Source organism: Camelus ferus, chromosome 13 (assembly GCF_009834535.1).
Source record: "Camelus ferus isolate YT-003-E chromosome 13, BCGSAC_Cfer_1.0, whole genome shotgun sequence".
Lineage (NCBI taxonomy): Eukaryota > Metazoa > Chordata > Mammalia > Artiodactyla > Camelidae > Camelus > Camelus ferus.
The window spans coordinates 33001280-33019004 of record NC_045708.1 but is presented as its reverse complement, the minus strand read 5'-3'; the positions used below and the strand labels follow the sequence as shown (position 1 = coordinate 33019004).

Genomic DNA, 17725 nt, shown 5'->3' with positions numbered 1-17725 from the left:
TTCAAAGTCCTGAACGAAAAAAAGATGCAGCCTAGGATACTCTATCCTTTAGAATAGGAAGAGAGATAAAGAACTTCACAGACAAGCAAAAACTAAAACAGTTTAGCAACACTAAACCCATGCTGAAAGAAATACTGACAGGTCTACTCTAAATAGAAAAGAAGCAAGATGCTACAAAAATGAGAAGCTCATAACTGGAAAGGTGATAACTAACATGAATTACAAATAGAATAAACACAAAATTGTAAAAGAAGACATCTAAATCATTAAGAGTGGCAGAGGGAAGCAAGGAAAGCCACTGTGGAAAACAGTATGGAGATTCCTCAAAAGACTAGGAACAGACTTACGATATGACCCAGGAATCCCGCTCCTGGGCATATATCCAGAAGGAACCCTACTTCAAAATGACACCTGCACCCCATTGTTCATAGTAGCACTATTTACAATAGCCAAGACATGGAAACAGCCTAAATGTCCATCAACAGATGACTGAATAAAGAAGAGGTGGTATATTTATACAATGGAATACTATTCAGCCATAAAAACCGACAACATAATGCCATTTGCAGCAACATGGATGTTCCTGGAGAATGTCATTCTAAGTGAAGTAAGCCAGAAAGAGAAAGAAAAATACCATATGAGATCACTTATATGTGGAATATAAAATACATACATACATACATACATACATACATACATACAAAAAAGAAACAGACTCATAGAATACAAACTTGTGGTTGCCAAGGGGGCGGGGGGTGGGAAGGGACAGACTGGGATTTTAAAATGTAGAATAGATAAACAAGATTATACTGTATAGCACAGGGAAATATATACAAGATTTTGTGGTAGCTCACAGCAAAAAAAAAATGTGACAATGAATATATATATGTTCATGTATAACTGAAAAATTGTGTTCTACACTGGAATTTGACATAACATTGTAAAATGACTATTACTCAATAAAAAAATGTTAAAAATAAAAAAAAAAGAAGAAACTTTAGGAAGAGATAAAGAACACAGTAAGTAAAAATGCAGATAAATACATCAGGCTTTCCTTCTATAGCATACTATTTAAAAATTTACTAAAGTTATTTATGCTACACAATATGAATCAGAATCAGATAAACTCAATGAGGTGAAAGAGCTCAAGAAAGAATTAGAAATAAAAGAAACGTCAGTTAAGAAACAAAGACTAAAGTTGAAGGAACATAAGAGAGAATACACACAAGAAATAATGCCTTAAGAGATACAGAAGATAAAATAATGTCTTAAGAGACAGAAGATTCTTTTTGGGGGGACATATCACTTAGTGTAAAGCACAAAACTTTTTAAAAGTGAAAGTATAAATTGAAGAAAAAACCTTTTTTTTAATAAAGAAAAAAAGTTTGAGAGAAAATGATATACTGAAAAGAGGCAAAGAATCCAACATACAGCTAATAGAAGTCCCTGCAAAGGAAAAAGCAAAGCAAGGCAAAAGAATACTAAAAATATAATTCAATAACTTTTCTCAAATTAAAAAAAAAAAATTAAAACTACATACTAAAAGAGCACACCATGTACATGAGCTATAAATCCAAAATGACACACCAAGATATATTTTAGTAAAACTACTGGACTTGAACAAACAAACAAAAAAATCCTTTCAGTATTAAGAAAAAACACACGTGACCTATAAGAAAAACTTAGACCATTATCAGACTATAACAATAATTCTTTATGCCAGAAGGAAAACAGGGTTACATATATAAGATACTCAAGGAAAGACAGTATGAGCCCAGGATTTTATATCCAGGAAACTAACCTTCAAGGTAAAGGGCACAGGCAAAATGTTATCAATATAAAATAATGCGGGGAATATTGTTCCAACAGTCCTTCCTAAGGAATCTACTAGAGAACAAGCTACATACAATCAGAATAACTAGAGAGATATCAACAGGGTGATTAGCATTAGTCATTTATAGAATTATAAATAATTGTTCATTAAAAGGAGACAGTATAGTATATAATGGCTATATGATCTCACAATGTAGATAGAGGTCAACCACAAAACAGCATATACAAAAAAATTTTATAACAGTTTTCATTAAGCATTGGTGGTAGTATGTTAGTATTGCCACTAGAGACTTATATAGTTAACATACGATAAAGCAAATTAGTAATTCCTGGATATTCTAATTCTATCATTCTCTGACTCTTTGGGAACATGATTCTTGGTATGAAAGAGAAGGGATACTACTGTAATATATGGGAGATGAAGTTAAAACAAAACAAAACAAAACAAAACTCTGTAGTCCTCTGTAGTAAATATCAATGTTAATTGCCAAGGTAGTTTTTATTATATATATTTCTTAACTCTATCCACTGAAAAGTCAAAGGAACAATGACCAACTTAATAGTAATGAGTGTCCTTAGAATCTAGACTGCAGTTGTTCTGAAATACCATTTCCCATTAAAAGAAACCAGGAGATCTTAGAGAAACAGTCAATTCCAGTCTAAGGTGGAAAATGAACCTGAAACTGTAGAGATAGCAAGAAAACTAACAAAATGATTAGGATCAGGTCAAAAATTGCTAAGGAACCAATTTGAAGAGTCTCTTCCTAGACAACAACAGGACAATTTGAGCCTCAATTAGTATAAGAAAACACATCGAATATGGGTGGGTTGAGACTTATCAAGTACATTTAAATGCATGACTCTACACTGAAAGAAAAAAAAAAAACTAACTAATCTCCATCTGAGGATGACAGGAAGCCAATTCATTACCTTAAAAATCAGGTAAATAAAAGGAAAGAATCAGGCCATTCTTATATGAACTATACCAATGAGAACCAAACAGTAGATGAAGAGAAACATCTTAAAATGTTATGCCAGCTAATAAATGAAAACAAAATGACAGAATTACATCACTGTTTTGCAACTCCATATTAGTGAATCTCAGCACTGAGCACTAACAACTGTTAAAATCAAAGAGCAAAAAGCAGACATCATGTGCCTCCTGTTGAAAGGATACAGTTCCACCCATAATCTTGCCCAAGGAATTGAAGTTGATTAAGCCTCTGTATGCAGCTGTAATATGCAGGAAATACAGAAGATATAGAAACATTTAGAAATGCACCATAGCTATGCAATCTAGACTGTGGGAAATTATAGATCATATGCCCCCAAGGTTTTTCAACATATAAATTTTAAGGAAAAGGAAGAGATGGAAGGAAAATCTATAAAGTAAAAAAGACACATCTAGTTTTTCAAATGGGCAAGACTAAATTGTAATGTCCTGGATGGAAACTTATAAAGAAATGTAAGGAAATGATTACTTTTTAAGTCAGAGATTACTTTTGGAGGGAGGGAGGGACTGTGACTGGGATGGGGCACAATGAGAGGAGTTTGTAGAATGGGTGACAAAATTCTTTTTCTTGACCTGGGTAATGGTTATAAGGGTGTTCATCTTATAATACTTCATTAAACTATACATTCGCTTTGACTGCTTTTCTATATTTGTATTTTACAATAAACAAGATAAATAGGAAAAAAGGAGGAAAGAAAGAAGAAAAATCACAAAATGAGTGGTCTGCTACAAAAGTAAGGGAATATTTTGCTACACATAAAGTTACAGCAGTGACAAAGAACCTAACAAGAAACATAGAAACAAATATTTAGTGAGATCCAAAATAAGCTAGGCATTGTAAATCTTAATTTAACCATAAAAACAGCACTGCACCATAGACATTCTTAACTTCACTTCAAATTCAACCTACTAAATTACTAAGAGAATTCAAACCTAGTCCAAAGTATGCTTTTTCTCTATATTATATTTAAATATTAATAAAGAACTCACAAAAATCAATAAAGAAAATTAAAAGTCTGTAAGAAAAACAAGAAGGCACTATATAAATAAGGAAGTCACATAAGACAAAAATTGCAAATACACAATAAATCTATGAAAAGATTCTCAGGCTTACTAGCAATCAGGAATGTATTTAAAGTACTGAGATGCCATCTAAACCTGGCAAACTAACAACAAGTAATAACTTTAGAATACTAAGGGTCGGCAAGGACAAAGGGAAGCATCATTGGTCGAAGTACAAACTGGTATAATCACTGTAGAAAGCTATCTGGCAATAATATCCAGCAAGAGAAACTCTTGCACATGTACACAAGGAGGTAAGTACAAGGATATTTACTGCAGCACTACAATACGGAAAATGGAAATAACCTAAGGGCCCATTACTGTAATAAATTGTTTATATATTATACAAAGTAGTCATTCAAATGAATGCTACAAAGCAGTTAAAAATTAATGAAATTAATCTAAATGTATTAACATAAAATAGACCAAGTTGGCCAAACTTCAGCTGGTAGGCCATATCCAACCCATAGCCCATTTACGCCTGGCCAGGAAGCTATAGCTTTTACATGTGTAATAGCTGGAAAACAAATCAATAGAACAATATTTTGTAAAATATTATTCTAAATATGAAGAATATGAAAATTACATGAAATTCTAATTTTCGTGTCTATATTTATTGCAATATAGCAAAGATCACTTATTAACAGATTGTCTTAGGTATGTTATCATGCTACAACAGCAGAGTTTAGTATGTAGTTGTGAAAGAGTATGACAAATCCTAAAATATTTACCTGTTCCTTTATAGAAAAAGTCTGCTGATCCATGTCATACAATTCTCAAAAGTAATGTTCAGTGAAAAAGGGTATAAGAGAATAAAAGGATACGTACAGTAATACGTAATTTATATTTACAAACACTGCTACATCTTGCTTATGGATAAATATCTTTAGTACAATACTAAATGAATTTTAGTAATTAATTTTTTTTCCACTAATGCAACATTTTAATACACATCTTCTTCAGGACAATGGTTTCCTCCTGGGGTAGGGGTGGGATGGGACAGGATGCTAACAGTACCTGTAACATTTTACTTCTCTAGAAATAAAATCTAAAGTGAAACAATAAACATCTGTTAAATCTAGGTAGTGAGTACATAGGTGTCTAATGTATTTTCCTATAAGTCTGTAATATTTCATAATTAAACTCTTTTCTAAAATGCAAAGCAAGAATTTAAATTGGCAAAAATGACTAGCAAGTCAGAATCTAATTTTTTTCCTTGTGGTAACAGGAACTGCTATAAATCTATAGATGATACAGACATACAAGAGCCAATACTTTCTTTAAGATACTCGAAGCCTTCATTTAAAGAAAGGGATAGGAAGGAATATTTGCTTTAAAGTATAAAAGAGAAAATTTAGCAGAGAAAACTATTAAGGTACAAGTTTTGCACAAAATCAAAAAGCCAATGAAAGTACAGAAATACAAATCCAATCTTAATTCCAAATCTATAAATCGCTGTTTATTGCTCTAGAAGTAATATGATAGTTAAAATGAAAGCATCTTCTACTTTTTAAGAGCATAGCCTTTGGAGCCAAAGCTCTTCTGGGCTCTATCAGTTACTACTTAGGTACAATATCAAATCACAAGCAGCAACAACAACAAAAAATAGATAAATTGTACTTCATCAAAATTTTAAAAATTTGTGCATTGAAGGACACTAGCCAGAAAGTGAGAGACAATCCACTAAATGGGAGAAAATATCTGCATATCAAATATCAGATATATCTGAGTCTGGCATCCAGAATAAATATAGAACCCTTAACAATTCAACAATAAACAATCCAGTTTAAAAACAGGCAAAGGCTTTGAATAGACATTTCTATGAAGAAGATACACAAATGGTCAATAAGCACATAAAAAGATGCTCAACATCATTAGCCTATAGGGAAATGCAAATCAAAAGCACTATGAGGTATCATTTATAACCACTAGGATGGCTAAATTTTTTAAAAATGGAAAGTAACAAGTGTTAACAAGGTCACAGACAAACTAGAACCCTCATAAATTACTAGTGGGAATGTTAAAATGGTACACCCATTGTGGAAAACAGTTTGGCAATACCTCAAAAAGTTAAACAAAGAATTTGAATGATCCAGCAATTCCACTCCTGTATATAGAAACAAAATATTGAAAAATAAGTGTACAAACAAAATCTTGAACACAAATATTCTCAGCAGCACTACTATAATCAACAGAAGGTAGAAATAACCCAAATGCCAAAAACTTGATGACTGAAAAAACAAAATGTGGTATACCCGTAAAATGGACTATTACTCAGCCATAAAAAGGAATAGTATACTGATATTTGCTACAATGTAGACGAATCTCAAAAACATTATGCTAAGTGAAAGAAGTCAGACATAAAAGGCCACATATTGTATGATTCCATTTATATGAAATGTCCACAGTCCATGAAGACAGAAAACAGATTAGTGGTTGCCAGGGACTGTGAGAAGGAGGAAATGGGGAGTGATTACTGGGGTGATGAAAATGTTCTGGAACTAGAAGTGATAATGGTTGTACAATATTTGAATGTTCTAAATGTTACTAATTATAAATTTTATGTTAAGTGTATTTTACCATAATTTTTGTTTGAAGTCAAAGCACATGCAGAGGTAGGCTCTCTAGGGCCACACTTCCTTTAAAGTGAGAACAGCTGAGACCCACCCACCTTTCTCACTGGCTTCTGTTGGCTTCCTTCTGGCTTTTTTCCTCTTCCACATGGCTGGGCTGACAAAGTGAGAAATGCCTATGGAGGGCTCTCACTAGCTACCAAGACCTGAAAGAGTGTGGGGGTCACCAGAGACTAGCTCGGCCATGGACAGAAGAAAACAAGCCTTTCCAGATCTCCTAGGTATTCTCAGAAAAAGGCTTTTACATGCATTCAAAATAGTTATTACTCAAAACTCTGTAAGCCTACAAGAAATGAAGGGCACTAGCTTCAAGGCAGTCTATACCCAAAATAAGATTTCTACATAGTTCTAGGTGAGGACTATATTAGGGTTTGAGGGCTGTGGCAAGGACTAGCTAGATGTCAACCAAATATGATTCACCTTCATTCAAGTACATCTAGATATTTCCCAGCCCTCTAGCAGTTAGACATGGCCCTATGATTGAACGCTGGCAACAAAATTTGGTGGCAGAGATTAAGCCCATCAACAACTCCCACAAGGTCCCCTAGTTGCCTCAGGTAGCCTTAAAAGCCATGTGTACAATATGGTAGAGCCTCCATTAGTCTGGCTTCTTTAGAATGTATTTGTTACAGCAACTAGTGTTCTTAAATATAAAAGACTAGTGTGAAAGCTGGTTTAAAAAAAAAAAAAAGTCCCTTTCTCTTACTAGTCAAAGGCAGGACTCATTTCCTGGGATTACCTGAAAAAAATCATCTTGGTATCATCCCTCTGAAATAACTCAAAGACTCTTTTAAAGTTAATACCAACTATTCTTAAACTCTTTTGTCTTTAAAACACTACTGAAGGCCTCAAATAGTTATAAAAATCAGAAAGCCTGACATTATTATATTACTCCTGCTTTGCTGAAATATAGGCAGAGAAACTATGTGGCTTCTTAATCTCCCAACAAATTTAGGGTAGAAGGATTTGTGCATCTGCTACCCAGGTTCACCCTTAGGAAGTATTCTATTACATTAAAAACGGTACAACTAAATGATATCACAGAGTTTTAAAATGTGGTTTCCTTGGCCTGAATTTGTTCTTAATTACATTCTAAAACCTAGGGAGACTATAATATCCTCAAGGCCAGTTACTTAATAAAGAAATCTGTAAGTTTCCCTAAAGGGAAAAATGCACAAATTAAAGCTGCCTTTTCAAGCTGAACAAAGTAAAAGAACAGTTCAATAACACTAACAAATCAAAGGTCAAGACATATCTTTTTCTATTACATTTCTTTCTAAAAACAGATGAGAACATGGGAAAATGTGAACTCTATATTCACACATTCTATGCATATACCCTAAAAATATGATAATTAACTGTTACTGAGTGCTCACTGGTATAAGGCTTTATAATAAGTATTTAACACAGATTAATTTATTAAATCCTAACAATAAACCAATGAATTATCCCATTACATATATACGGGATAATTAAAGCTTAGAGAATTTAAATAACTTGCATCGGGTCACAGAGTTGGAATCTGAGGTCGGAGAATGACAATCACTATACTCACGAAGTATTTATTTAGTACCTTCTATATATAATTCTAGAAGCTGGAGATACAGCAGTGAGGAAAAACAGACCCAAATTCCTTCATGAACCACATATTCTGACGTGTGAGAATGACAAAAAACAACAAATATGTGACACTAACAGGTGAATGAAGGTCATGAATAAAAAGAGGGAAAGGGAATAACTATGAATGTTACTTTAAAAAGTTGGTCAAGGAAGGCCTCTTTGAGGAAATGATATCTGAACAGAGAGAGACCTAAATCAAATGAGGAAGCCAGCCATATAGATATATCTGGAAAAAGAACACCTCAGGTAGAGAAAACTACCAAGAGTAGAAGTCCTCAAATAATAATTTTTAAAATGTCCTCAGGCAGGAGCATGCTTAATATATCTGGAGACCCTCAAGGCAGCCAGTGTGACCAGAGTTCAGCAACAAAAGGCAGTGCAAAGGAAATGAGGTCAGAGAAGGATAAGAGGCATATCATGTACAATCTTACAGGACAAAGCAAGCATTTTTGATTCTGGTCTAAAGTGTGATGGAAAGCCATTGTAGGGTTTTGAGTAGGGGGTGACAAACTTTGATTTTAGCTTTTACAGGATGCCGATCTTGCTATGTGCCAATTATCATGGAGGGGTGGGCAGGGGGCAAAAGAATAGAATCAGGAAGATAGGCTAGGAGACTTCTACAGTAATCCAGATGAAAGATAATAGAGGCTAAGATTAGGGTAGTGATGGAACTAAGTAGGGAAAAGTCTCATGCAATCTGAATGTAGCACCAACCAGACCTGATGGGCTGATTGTGGACTATGAGGTTAACAAAAGAGTCAAAAACATCCAAGTTTGGCTCTGAGTAAATAAGTCAATGGTAGTGTCATTTACTGACATGGGAGAGAGTGGGGAAGAAGCAGAATGGGAAGTGAAAAACAGGGTTTGGCTTTGGACACATTAAGTTTGAGAGGTCTATTATTTTTCCAAATAGAAATGTTACATACACAACTGAAAATAGGACTTAGAGCTCAGAAGAAAGGTCAAGACTAGAGAAATAAACATGGGAATCAGCAGCAAACAGACGGAATGTACAGCAATACAATCTGATGAGGTCATAACAAGAGGGAGAATAGACTGCAGAAGTAGATTAAAGACTGAACGCTTTGAAGCACCAGTAAGCGAGGGAGAAAACCAAGAGAGCATGGTCCCAGAAGCCAAATGACAAAATGATCAACCATGTCAAAAGCAACAGGTCAAGTGTGATGAAAACTGAAAACTGGCCACTAGGTTTGGCCAATGATGAACTTGACATAAATGTTTCAGTGGAATGATGGAGATAAAAGCTGGACTGGAAATGGGTTCAAGAAAGAATGAGAGGAAATCAAAGAAGATACTGACAACTCTTCCAAGTAGCTGTGTTATCAAGACACACATTCTTCTACTCGTAGGCAATTATTTCATATCCCTTGTTCTTTTGCCTGAAGTACTGCAAGAGCCTCCTAACTGGTCTCTCTGCTTCCACATACCCGTTAGGTCAACGCTTTAAATAGAGTAGCCAAATAGATGGGATTAAAATGAATGTCAGATCCTGTGATTCCTCTGCTCAAAACTCTCCAATGGCTCCACATCTCATTCAACATAAAAGTTAAAATCCTTACAATTGCATTTAAAACCCTCTCCACGATCCAGCCCTCCTCTCCCCACCTTTCCCCTGTGCGCTTATCTACTATTCTTCCTCTTACTCATGCTACTCCAGCCACACTTGGCCTGCCTGGTGTTCCTTAAACACAAATTTTAGAAGTGGAGGTATACTTTTAGCCCAAGGTGCTTCCTATTCCTTCTACCAAATATATTCTTCCCCTAGGTAATCTAAATGCCTCAATTTTTTACATCCTTCAGGTTTTATTCAAACATCCCACTCCAAAGAGATGCCTTTCCTGATAATGCTATTTAAAACCATAAAATCCTGTATCATTCTATATCCCCCTTCTCTGATTTATTTTCTTCATAGTATCTATCACCATGTAACATACTACATCATATTTTACTTATTTATTGTATTATCTGACTCCCTCTACTAGAATGGAAACTTTACGAAAGGAGGGTTTGTTGTCTGACTTTTTTTTACTGCTGTAATCCCAGCGGTACTTAAAACAAAACAAAACCTTGTTGAATCAAAGAACGACTGAATGAGGGGAAATGTAGGGTTAGTGAAGTTTTTTTTTAAGATGGAAAATATTATAGCACACTTGTATGTTGATGAGAATCACCAACAGAAAAGAAATGAATGATTCAGGAGTAGGAAGGAATAATTTCAAGAATAAAACTCTTAATCAGATGTAGCAGTTGGCCTCAGATCAGAGAAGGAAGATTATCCATATTATCCATAGCAATAGGAGAGAGTACAAAGAATGTGGGTACAGATATAGGTAGGCTGGGTGATTTGAAATGGGAGCTTGTAGAAGTTCTCTTCTGATTATCTTTGTTTTTTCTTCACTGAAACAGGAAGCAAGGACATTAACTGAGAATAAAGAGGACAAATAGAGTGCTGGTAGTTTGAGGAGAGAGAAAGGTTAAACTATCATTTAAGAATGAATAAACAAGTTCACACTGTATAGGACAGGGAACTATATTCAATATCTTGTAGTAACTTATGGTGAAAAAGAATATGAAAATGAATATATGTATGTTCATGTATGACTGAAGCACTATGCTGTACACCAGAAATTGACAACACTGTAGACTGACTATACTTCAATAAAAATATATATACCCCCCCCAAAAAGAACAAACAAAATTAAAATGAAGTAGGGGGAAAAAATGAATGAACAGACTAGGAAAAATATCATAGGACTGACTATCAGTGCTGAGACACCTTAAGTTTATGACCACAAATTTAGGTGTCAGCATGGTTGTTTTTCTCCAGCCACATTCAGCTGCTTAGACACAGGTGCAGAACAGGTAGAGTTGGCATAATCATGGCTGGAATTCTGTGAAGCAGGTGTGATAGAAGGTACACATATGCATAGGGGTAATTATGATAGCCCATGAAATGTTAAGTTGGATAAGGAGGAAAGTAAGGGCACACGGTGACACCCAATGAAAAGATGGTTAAAAAACAACAACAACAACAACAACAACAAACTAGAGGTTCCAAAGAGCCTGAACAATTTTTGGAGAGGAAATCCTAAAAGGTACATAAGCTAGAGAAACAGAAAATGAAGTGAAGATCAGAGTGTGACAAGCTCAAAACTAAGATTTCAAAGGAGGAACAATTATTGGTAAAGATGAAATACACCTAATGAACATGGAATTAGAAGGCTAAGGTTGATCTCAATTTGCCCCAATTATTTACTGTACTTCCAGTGTACACACGGCTGTAGTACAGAGAAGAGAAAAAGAGTTTGGTAGTTAACAATGAGGTACAATGCTGATACAAAACTGTGGTCATCTATGTCTCACCAACAATGCATTTTGTGTAAGCCTTTACTCCCAATAACATCTAGCCTCTGTTCTCCCTTGAAGACTCTTTCCTCTTGACCCAACAAACTGGTTTTCAAACCCATTTGGAACCTCATGGATGTGTATTAATGATGAAAAACAGCCAACACCTACTGATGAAAAGTAATAACTACCAAGGTAATAGGGATTTCACCAAGAAAGTACAAAGCTAGGAGGCAAATTTAGCAGAGAACCACACAGCAGCTAAGACCAGCAATGAAGGGGACATAATGATTGCCATGTTAAGCTGCCTCTGATAGTCCTAACCACAAGTCATCATGAGTAACTGGGGTGGAAGAAGCTTTTAGGTTGATCTTAGGCTAAGGGACACCCAGTAAAACAAAGATGAGAAAAATATGTAAACAGATGTGTCCTACCCTCATCAGTGAATACTGTCCAACCTGCTTGCTTCAACCATCCCAGGCTCTCTGCTCCCAGTACCTTTGACAAAATCAAGTCTTCCAAAGCTAACAGGTTTTCAGGAATTGGCCCTTATTCTTATTACTCTGGATAAGAGGAGAGAGTGGGCTAATAAACATTGTGTATTGAAAAGTCAGAAAAATTCTCAAATGCCCATGTCTCAGTCACCATGTCCACATTCTGTCCTACATACACACTTACCAGAGTAGTCCAGCTAAAAAACAAGACCATCCTGCTCCCCTACTTTCTACACTTCTATGTAGTACTAAAGACCTTCTATCATCTAGGCTCCTTTGGTCTCTTAACTCATCATCTATGCCTTCAAGTTCAAATTCCAACACTAAACTGATTACCCTTCCCTACACAATACATGCAACTTTCCCTCCGTGTGCCTTCTGCCCTGTGCTTTTGCCAATGTACTAACATTACGGTGCAGAAGAGAGAGCAGATACTGATTTCCATGAAAATAATCTTGCAAATTCCTTAATGGTGCTGAGGGAATTATAGAAACTAAAATTGAACTTGATCTTCCTCCATCTTCAAAAATGTCTCATTTCCTTTACTTATCTATTTCCATCTTACTACCATTATTATTCAAGCCACCCAAATTAAAAATATTTGAATCATTTTCTATTCATTCATTCATTCAATAAATAATTACTTAACATCTATTGTGACAAAGCCCTTGACTATGCATTATCGTAGATAAAATGATGATGTAGTTCCTACACTCAGTAATTTACAACTTAAAAGCAGAAATGAAATAATATAAAATGAATACAGAAGGATATTTACTACAGCCCCATCAAGGATCCTCTAAGGATCCTACAAGGAAAAACAACTTCACAGAACAGCTTCTGTGGCATGAGTTATGCCTGGAAGCTTGAGTAGAATTTTAATGGGTGAAGTCAGAGAAGAAAGACCTTTTCAGATGGATTATTAATTAAAATAAATATATGAAAATGCCTAAGTAGTAAACAAATACTTACTGAATGCCCATTATGTAGCAGTTAAAACATGAAAGGCTGGTAAAGGATGAATGAGCCTCTGGGGAGTTTCTTCTCTGATAAAAGACTGACAATCAATTAGGATATTGCTGAGCAAATATCTGTTTCAAGTGCCAGCACATATCTATGTTTCTACTAAATATTCAGACTAATAACTATGCTTCAAATACCATAGTAGGTCCTAGAAATACAATAGTAAATGAAACAGTCTGGGCCTCAAAGAACTCAATAATGAGGGAGAGTAAAGCAATTTTAGTAAGATCTGCTACAATGGAGACAAAGCAAAGTCCTGGGAACCAAGAGAAGGGGCCTCTAACTCTGATTCTAATAAAAAGTGATAAGTATCAAATAGACCTTGAATGTCAAGAACTTCAAACTTTATTCTGTGGGTATTAAGAAGCTAATGAAAGTTTCTGAAGATTAAAAAAAAAATGAAATGATCATTTAACAGATATTTATCTATCACTGGAACTCAGGTAGACAATGAGTTCCAATTTTTTTTTAATTAGAATGCAGAATAGATTAGAGGTTAAAAGACTAAAAGCAGAGTAAATACAGTTAAAGTATTACAACAACCAAAACAAAAGTTTATAAATGCTGAATTAAGGTGCTGACAGTGAGAATAAAGATTGGAAAGATGTTATGAAGATAGAATCAGCAGAATCTGGATAAGGGGGTCAAGGGAGAGGGAAAAGTCAAAAACCATGGATATAATTTCAAGTTTGATGCACAGAGTGTAATGGCTTCATGGTGTAAATGTATCTCCAAATCATTAAGCTGTATGTATTAAATATGTATAGCCTTTTGTATGTCAATCATACCTTAATTAAGTGTTTTTAAAAACAATAATAATAATAATAATTTCAAGTTTGATGACAAGAAAAAGAAAAGATACAGGTAGAAGCACATTTCAAAGGAGACATAATGGGTTCTATTTCAATGATACAGTAAACCACTGACCTAGAGATCCTAGTCCTGCACCCTGTTCAGAACTTACTCGTAAATACCAGCGTAGTATAACGTAACAAGAATTGCTCCATGTCATGAGAAATGGAGAACAAAGTCTTTTGTAAGCGGTAGATGCTTGATAATCAGCTAGGTTCTTACTCCCTGACCGAATGGAATTCATCCAGCCTCATAACATATACAACTGAAATTTTTACCTTTTCAGAATCAAGTAATTTCAAGTTATGAACTTCCAAGAACACCATCAAATTATAAAGATCACAAGTGTTAAGATCACAAATGCTAAGAGTCTATGATGGAAATGTTAAGTCCAGAAATGGAAATGTAGAGCTAAGGAAAGAGATCAGGCCTAGAGACTCAGATAACTCTACAAAAAGGTTCTGTGACACAACACCATGAACAAAGAGAACTACAGACCTTGTCACACGTCCTAAGAACCTGCCATGAATAGGGTAAACCTGCTAGAAAACAAAGTACAATTAAAGAAAAAGCTAAGGACAGAGGCCATATCCTCAAGGAACATTTAAGGAATAGGAGGAGAAAACAGAAAAAAGACATCCAAGAAGCAGTCAGAGAAATAGGAGTGGAATGAATGTTATGACAAACAAATAGTTCACAGAGGTCAGTGAGGATGAGGACTAGGGGAGGGCTATCAGATTTAGTCATTTAAAGGTCCCTGGGACTGCTACATATCTCTCTCTGAAACTCTTTCACAATGAAAATTTTTTGAAATTAGTCATGCAGTATTTTTTCATTAAAAAAGAAAATTTAGTATCCATTATGGTACATCCACACAGTGGAAAACTACACAGCAATGAAAAAGAACAAACTTTTTCTACAAGCAACAACAGAGATGAATCTCATAGACATAACTTAAAAGAATCTAGTCACAAAAGAGTACAAACTGTATGATTCCATTTATATGAAGTTCAAGAAGAGGCAAAACTAACCCATGATGATAGAGGCTGGGAGAGTGCTTACTTCTGAAGTTGGTTATACCTGGGAGAAAACACAAAGGGGTATTCTGGGGTACTGGAAATGTTCTATATCTTGATCTCAGAAGTCATCATACAGGTGTATTCATTCTGTAAAAATTCATGGGCTGAATGAATCTTTGGTTTGCACACGTTAAGTCACATCTCAATTAAAAAGTAAATAAATAAACACACAGAGTTATTGTTGATCATGAAGACATCCGTTTGGGAAGAGTTTACGTATAGAAGCCAAACCATAATGAGGAATGTATACAAGGCGAAGAATCTGAGACAGTGAATAAAAACACATTTTTCAAGAAGGTTCTGGTAAGCAGATGAGATAACAAAGCAGCTTAGGTAGCTTATACAATCCAGGGAAATTGTGTTATTTTGTTTTTATATGAGGTATAAAACAAAGAAAATAACATACATAACAACCGCCTACAGCAGATCAGAGGGAAAGAAATCAATGACATAAAGAGAGCGAATAACCTCAGAAAAGAGGAGGAAAACTCCTTTCTCTGAGATTGAAACAAAGGCTAGTAAACACAGAAATCCTGACATGGAGAAGAGAGAGAAATCAAGTAACCCTGAACTCTTTTGTGGACCATACAATAAGGTCAACTGGACCAGGTAAATTGAGTCAGGAAAGGATCTGGGCTTTAAGTACATTTTAAAATGTTTCAAAGAGGAACTGCGGAGAATACAAAAGACAAGGATAAGGGGGGGAAATGACAGCAAGAGGACAATGCTCAGTGGCCTGAAAGCAAATGCAGAGGTAGCCAATGGTGCAGTCCACTCAGGACTGGGTGCAGAATATATGATAAAAGAACAAAAAGGGGGAAAAAATCCAAGTGCTAACATATGCATCATTGAAGCTATAAAATAAAGAATGATGTCTAAGGAAAATACTTGTTTAACATATGGGGAAGAGACAGGAGACCTAAAAGAAGTCTTGAAAGATCCAGAAAGTCACAGTAAGTCACTAGGAGAGTGTGCAAAAGGAAAGATGTCACTAGAGTTCATTACTGTAGAACATTTATCTGTAAATCCCATAAGATCAAGGACCACATATTCTCCTTTCACTGAACGTCCTACAGCTGCTAGCGACAGCTTCTCCTCCCTGATAAAACTGACCTTTACCCCTTACTTCCAAGTACACCTATACTTGACTAATAAATTATGTAAACACATCCTGTCCATTCAGAAACTCCATGAAATTTTTACACTTCTTTCTATCTGTGGTTCCTCACTAAGGTGTTTTAAGTGGTAAACTCCTAGAAGGCTATATCCATGAATTGTCTGTCCACAGTTTTGAGTTTGGGATTGCACACATGCAACCCCAAAGCACATGTTTTAAAAGCACGTTTTTAAAAGTGCTTTTTGGTGAAATGGATCCTTACTGAAGAGAACCTTAACAATGATTCTGAACATACTCCTACAAGACTATAAATGATGGCCAAATCAGAGAATGCTTAGGAATGACACCCGTTTTCACAACTGTCAAGACGATCTCTAAGAAATAGGATAACATTTACTATATCACATTGACTGCCCCTACCTTACACTATTTAGCCCTCTGGATAACTCCTCCATACTCCTTTAGTAAGCCTTTGCGCTTCACTTACTCGCAGCCCACATTCCAGGGTCCCTTCTTCCCATCCAGAACCCCTGACCTGAAACGCCCATAGGACCATTTTTCATGCCCCTACTCCTGCATTTCCCATTCAACCCCAGGCCATCACTTCCATTTCTCCACTCCCCATTTTTCTGCCTCTCCAGACCTCCCATTCCTCCGGCCGAACTACTCAGTCCCCACCCCTTCAACGCCCCAGCCCAATTCTTCCCGCCTGAGACCCCCCTCCCCCATCGTTCCCATTCAGGCTCCACTCCCTATCCTTCTCCTTCCCGACCCCAGCCCGCCCTACCTGCTCCTTGACTTCGGGCCCTGCGGGCCCGGTCCGCTCCTCCAGTCGCTGCCTCCCGGGCGGCGCTCGCCGGCGCGGGGGTAGAGGCTGGGGCTGGGGCAGCTCTGCCGCCCGCTGAGCCCCATCCTCCCGGCGGGCGGCCGGCGGCGGCGGCGGCGGCGGTCGGTCGCGGCAGCGGCTCCGCTTCATTTCTGTGGCTGGGCCCCGCCTGCTTCAGGGCCGCGACTGTCCCGGCCCCGCAAGGCCCGGGGTCGCAGCGTTGCCGCGCCAACCACCGCCCGCGGCCACCATGGCCGGGCGGGCGCCCGAAGCCACCGACCCCAGCCCGCAGCGCCTCCGCGCTTCCTGGGACCTCAAGCGCCGCGGTCTCCTCGGTGCTCCTTACGGAGGCTGCAGCATCGCAGCAGCCTAGTCTCCCACCCGGCACACGCTCGGCCGGCTACCAGCCGCCGGCTCCACCGCCAGCCGCCGCCGCCGCCGCCGCCGCCGGCTCCACAGCCAGCCGCCCGCCAGCCCGCCAGCCCGCCAGCCTCCGGCCGGGCCCCGCCCCTCCCTTCCCCTCGCGCGCGCGCACCGGGAGCCCGCCCGCCACCTCCGGTCGCGCGCGGCATCCCGCGCACGCGCCGGCGAACGGTCGCGAGAGACCCGCCCGTGGCTCCACAGCGCGGTGCCGATAGCGCAGGCGGCAGGGTTGGAAGGAGAACGGAAGGGGGCGGGGCCCCGGCGCGCCGCCTGCTGCTGCGGACACTCATTGATTCTTTCATTCATCCATTCATGAAAACTTGTGCCCCGCCAAGCTAAAAGCTGGGGATCCAAAGCTGAATTAGAACCGATCAGCGTCCTTACA

The 17725-nt window shown here is 37.5% G+C and overlaps 1 protein-coding gene across 1 annotated transcript in view; it reads right to left on the bottom strand.

The window, feature by feature from the left end:
* The window catches only part of MAST2 (microtubule associated serine/threonine kinase 2), a 174934-nt gene extending 157519 nt beyond the window's left edge, over positions 1-17415 (bottom strand). The window contains 1 exon segment of the mRNA XM_032494170.1: positions 16879-17415. Within this exon segment, the coding sequence (XP_032350061.1) occupies positions 16879-17067 (189 nt within the window). The 5' untranslated portion in view covers positions 17068-17415.
* Positions 17416-17725: the final 310 nt, after the last annotated feature.